Source organism: Cryptomeria japonica, chromosome 7, assembly GCF_030272615.1.
Source record: "Cryptomeria japonica chromosome 7, Sugi_1.0, whole genome shotgun sequence".
NCBI lineage: Eukaryota > Viridiplantae > Streptophyta > Pinopsida > Cupressales > Cupressaceae > Cryptomeria > Cryptomeria japonica.
This window is the reverse complement of record NC_081411.1, coordinates 278,604,249-278,610,569: the sequence shown is the minus strand read 5'-3', so window position 1 is coordinate 278,610,569 and position 6,321 is coordinate 278,604,249. Positions and strand designations below refer to the sequence as shown.

Below are 6,321 nucleotides of genomic sequence, written 5' to 3'. Positions count from 1 at the left end.
ACATACAATAGGTTGTCTCAAGGTCATCAACGTACATTTTTTTGACTAGCTAGGTGACATTTCCTTCTGTAATATTAACCGAGTTTGTAATTTATTGAATGTGATGATAATCTCTAATTTCACTTTTTTTGAAATGTAAAGGAAATGTATAATTTATTAAATGAAATTCATATGTATAATTTTCTTCTCTTTTTCTTTCGGTTCTTATTTTCATCTGGATTCTTCCTAGCCTGCAAGTTTTCAATTGTTTACGTTTTCACTTAATGGTTCTTGTAACCAGTCAATAAATTATTTTCTTGCATTTTCCAACAATGTTTTGATTTTCTTTCACATTGGCTGGGTTTTTCTCTTATATTAAATTTTTTAATTATTTATTTTCATTTGTTGGTTCTCACAAAATAGAGCCACATTAATTCAATTATTTTTTTTCAATGCATAGAGCAATGAAAGAAATAGAGGACATTAACAGTGTCATTGTGAAGCTGTTGCAAGAGAGCAACAAGATAAAGGAGAACCTGAGAAAGCTGATTCATCAGCATGAACATAAAATGGCCAAGCAATCAAGAAACCCTCCTCCTATTCCTGCCACACTTGTTTCCACCATTCCCAGTATGGAATTATGCCCTCTTCCTATACCAACTGTTGAATAGTTAATAGATCCACTAGGTTTTTTTGTGCTAGGAGACAAGATCCTTAAGTAGAATGATAACCAACTTGGATGGGTTGCCTAGGTAGATATTGCCTGTGTTTAATTAGTTATTCTTTCATCGGTTTAACTCATCTTTTGATTATATTTTGAGATTCAAAGTAATATTTGTAATCTTCATACATGATTGTTATATGTGTCAATCATAAATTGGAACTTTGATTTTTTGTATTCGTATCCCTATTACAAGGAATATAATAGAAATATCCATGCCCCAAAATGTTGATTCAGTTTTGCTTTTGTTTATGTTAATTTTTTTTAGTTTCCTCCTGTTCCATCCTGATGAATACCTAAATGCATTCATATGTGTATTCGAATTTACGATGCCCCTTCACATTCCAAACAGTAAAAGTCGTGTTAAAATTATAGTCGGATAATATTTATAGTTGATAAAAATACAACTGTATGAAACCTCACATGCAATCAACAAAGTTCTTTATTGTATTTCAGAATCTATATCATCTAATTGAGAAAATAAAAAATAAAAAAATAACAAACTACAAATTATGCATTATTTTTGGTCTACAACTTTCCTATTCACTAGGATTTAGTTAGGTACTTATCCTCGGCACAAAATTTCTCAATCCATTATGTCGTTCAATGACTTCTAATAGAATATTTTAAACATCATAATAGGATCAAAATCAACTTTATTCTACAAGGCAATATACCAATCCAAACGACAAGACTCTTTCATCAGACTGAATCTGAAATCATTTCTACTCTAAGAAACAGGTAAATTATCCTTCTCTTGAAATGTACATCTCTGTTCCCTGCAAATATGATTGCCTCCTTTTCTATAATTTTTTCCAAAGATGCAAAAAAATTTCCAACTCATTGAGTTTTTCATTTATGAACATATCTTTACGTGTCAATAGCTTTTTTTGAGGATAATATGTACAATATTATATTCTTCCAATAAATTAAACTTATACGTACAAAAAAAAATTATTTGTTAATAACATGTACTAGCATATACATTTAGTGCTGCCATTCCTCTCAAATTTAAAGATCTCAATCCAAAATATCATCTGTGTCAATCACCTCTCAATCTGTACAACAATCTGCAATGGATACTTCGGTAAGCTAATACATCGTACCTTTTCAAAAACACAACTTTGTTGTCATTACTTTCATAATATATCTTTTTTTTATTCCATCCCTTCCATTTTGACATGCACCCTTTTTTCTAACATACACAAATATAGTTAAGCATTTTGTAATTTAGATTCTTTAATTGCATACACTCCAAAACAATAAACTATATGTTAAGGAATGATCATATATATGTCCTTGTAGCCCTTCACATTAAGTCCTCAATATTGATATTATTTTTTTGTATGAAATTGCCCAAGAGTATGCCCCCATCCCATGTGCAATTCAATCTATCAATGTTGGGGATGAGCTTCCTTCAACATTACTCCAAGTTTTATCATTTCAGAAAATGCGGGGTACCAAAGATGACACAGACATATATAAACTAGTGTTGTCTAATGGCACATACATGTAGTTAGCAATTTTACCTTCTAAGTATGTCAATTTGATAGATTCAGATGCTCTAAAAATAGGCTCAATAGTTGTGTTGTCGACTTATACTTGCAAATATATATGGAACACAAGGTAGGAAAGATACTATGTTTATTAAATACAATATCCTTCTTTTCTATTTAATCATTTCCAAGTACAATCCATAGAAACTTAAAGAAAAGTATTTTCATTTTACAGGACTATTATAATACTTAGTTTACAAGTCAAACAAAGTGATTGTCGATTCTTTGGTAAATCAGCATGCCTGTTCAAAGAACAACAACTAGAAATTATGAGCCAACAAACACCATCATCCTCTAAATGTTTCCTTTAGTTTGTTGCTGCATTACCATCCCCACAAAGTGCAACCTCAGAAAATATAAGCCCAATCAAAATTTTAAATCCGTACCAAAACAAATGGACAATCAAAGACAAATTTATTGATAAACGACCAATACGGTCATACAGTATAGCTGCTAAGAATGGCCATGTTTTTAGTTTTGAAATTATCAACACTGAGGGTTGTGAAGTTAGAGTTACATGTTTTGACGAAATAGCTCAACTACATTCTGATCGTGTGGAGGTAGGTGCTAACTATGTCATTTCTAAAGGGTCCATTAAGGAGGCAAACACAAGATACAATAAATTGAACATGCATTTAGAGATCATCCTATCTGATGCTTCCATATTAAAATGCTGCACCCATGATGATGAACCAGGTCAAGTCCACTCCCCTTTCATCCCTATTAGGGAAGTGGTTCAACTAACTAATAATACATTAGTTGATATCATTGGTGTTGTTGTACATATTGGAGATATCATTCTAATCCATGGGAAAGATGGCAGTGAAACAAATAAGCAAGTTGTTAGAATTAATGATCTCTGTGGCTCAACAATTGATGTCAATCTATGGGGTCCACCATCAGAACAAAGAGGACAAGATTTCAAAAATATGTTAACCCTTGAATGTGTTCTTATACTTGTTTTATGTAAGGGTCGTGTGGGGTATTTTAATGGGAAGGTTGTTAACATGACATCTGCAACAACATTAAATATTAATCCTACTTTCCCAGAGGCAGAACCCCTAATGTTAAGAGGAAATATTTCATTGCATACTCAGGATCTCTCTGCAGGATTTACTCACATTGATGGTAAATACACTAGGATGACTATTTCATCAATTCATGAACGTATGACTGTCAAACCAGAAACAATTCAAACCACTTTACTTGTTGTTCTGAGATTTGTGAACGTAACAGATAAAACTTTCTATTACGCAGCTTGTCCACTGAAAGTAAATGGAAAACCTTGTAAAAAAAATGCACTCAATAGGTTGATGATTCATGTTTTTGTCCTAGATGTGAAATTACCATGGTAGAATGCAATTATAGTTACCTTTTACCAATGAAACTAAAAGATGCAATAGGAACTATTTGGGAAACTGTTTTTGATGAGGTTGGAACTCAATTGATAAAGAAAACTACAAAAGAGCTTTGCGCACTGCAAAATGATGCCACAATGGAACAAACACATTTCTATATCCTTAATACACTTATTTCACATCGTTACTCATTCACTATGCTGGTTTCTACTGACACATACAACTCTGAACCTAAGATAAAGGTTACAATCAACAAAATATGCTCTGTTGATTATAAAACTGAGTGTGATGGGTTACTTGCAGAGATTGCTCGCCTCTCTACACAGGCTTAGCTATACTAGGCATCCTTCCTAATTATAATGCTTTCGGTTCATAAAACACTTATTACATTCCAAATTTTACATATTTTATATTAGTACAATCCTATACATAACTCTACATTTGGATGTCTTAATAACCTTATCGCTTTTCCTTTCAATCCTACATTATGCAGACCTTTCTTTGTATGTTGAAATAATTGTACTTACAAATATGCATGATTAATTTCTATCGATAGACAAGTACCTCTCTCTCTCTATATATATTTTCTTACATATATAACTGCTTGCATTAAAATTTCACTGTTATTTCTTTGCAATTCCTTCCTTATCACATAAACTTTCCTGTTGTCATGCTTATTAGTTTTGCACATCATATTACAATTAAAATTAGTCCATTTATGTATGCATAGATATTATAACAGAAAATTCCTATCTATAATATCCATCTATGTTTACATATTTAAAAATGCATACACGCAAGTCAATATTTACATCTGCAATCGCATATTCAACACTAAGAATGTGTATCTCTGCATATAGATAAATTTATATGTATATAGACAACTAGCTATAAAAGGTTTAAAACTCTTCTAGAAGTAATCACCGCTGCATTGAACAATATGTTTAACTGCATACTCATCTATGCTGGTAAATTGCCTTGCAGAATAAATTTGATATCCTTGAGATTTCTCCCGTATATAAATACTTACTGTTCATATTTTGGTGTAGAGTAATTTTGATTTCCTTGAGATTCCTCCCATAAATAAGTACTTATTGTTCATATTTTGGTGTAGAATTACATATTTACATTTATCTAAAAATTGTAGTTTTCTATTCCTTTCATACATTAATGATTTTCCATCAATTACTTTCTTCAACTATGATGCTTCTACAAAGTTACCACACTTTTCTATACCTTTCTTTCCTTGCATTCTTAGCTTTAATTGATGTCTTCATCTATGATGTAAACATGCTTATGTATATTCCTATATAGAGACTGCATACTCATGTATGTTGGTTACTTACCTTCCAAAATAAATTTGGTTTCCTTTAGATTTCTTTCATATATAAGTGCTGACTGTTCATATTTAAGAAACACTAACATTGCAGTTTTCTATTCCTTTCATACATTGCAATTTTTTATTCAATTAGTTCTTTGATTATGATCCTTCTATAAAGTCAACACACTTTCCTATTCATGTCTTTGCTTGCATTTTTATCTTTGATTACACTCTTTTTATATGATATAAACATACTTGTCTATATTTCTATATAAAAAATACAATATAAAGATATGTTCATATATATAAGTATCTCTAAATAAATATATATAGAAAATTTATACATATATACACATACATATGTATTTCTATTTGTGCATATATATATATATATATATATATATATATATATTTGTACATGTGCATATTTGTATATATATCTATATATATGTATAAATATATATATATATATATGCACCAATATATATCCATAATCACGTTCTTGAAATGTTATCATAGCCAAAATTATAAACAAAATACCAAATATAGAAATGAATTTATATACAAATATATATTTATACATAGTTATATATATATGTGTGTGTGTGTGTGTGTGTGTGTGTGTGTGTGTGTGTGTGTGTGTGTGTGTGTGTGTGTGTGTGTGTATCTATGTATGCAATTATACACACAGTTCATTGATATGTATATATATACATACATTTGTATGTATATATAACTATATATATCTATGTATATGTATATTTCAATAATTACTTTGGGAAAAAATCTCATAGGTAAAGTTTGCGCTCAACAAAGTAGACATTACTAAATTGAAGTCTTGCACAACAAATACAATTCACAACAAAATGACCACCACAAAACTAAATAGAAGAACATTATAAATTAAATTAACCAGTTTTCAATTGCCATACATTTCAGAATACGACTCAACCAAGCATTTGTACACGTAACAATCCAAGACCGTCTGTATGCACCCAAAAAAATGCACAAAAAAACATATATTACTTCTTACATAACTTTATATAGATTTAAACATATTTATATATATGTATATGCCTCATTGAAATTATAAATGTATTTACATACATACATATATCTATGTACATATGTATGTATGCATGTATATATATTTTCAAGTACATATATATACACACGTATTTATCTATATACAACTATCTAACTTCAGAATTATATATTATATGCCTATGTACATGCCTTGAATTTCTTACAGTTCCATTAAAACATGAGAAAGTAATTGTATGGTTGTTGTCATACATGCTTCAATGCTTTCTTTCTTCAATTATTATAATTCTAACACACCTCTATTCTCTTACAACTATTAGATATCTATTGAACCTTCCACCC

General features: G+C 30.0%; 1 protein-coding gene across 1 annotated transcript; it reads left to right on the top strand.

The window, feature by feature from the left end:
• The first annotated feature begins 443 nt into the window (after positions 1 to 443).
• On the top strand, positions 444 to 3,946 carry LOC131856671 (replication protein A 70 kDa DNA-binding subunit A-like). Its single transcript, XM_059208534.1, has 3 exons — positions 444 to 649; positions 2,702 to 3,543; positions 3,651 to 3,946. The coding sequence occupies exons 1-3, from the start codon at positions 444 to 446 to the stop codon at positions 3,944 to 3,946; spliced, it is 1,344 nt and encodes a 447-aa protein (XP_059064517.1).
• Positions 3,947 to 6,321: the final 2,375 nt, after the last annotated feature.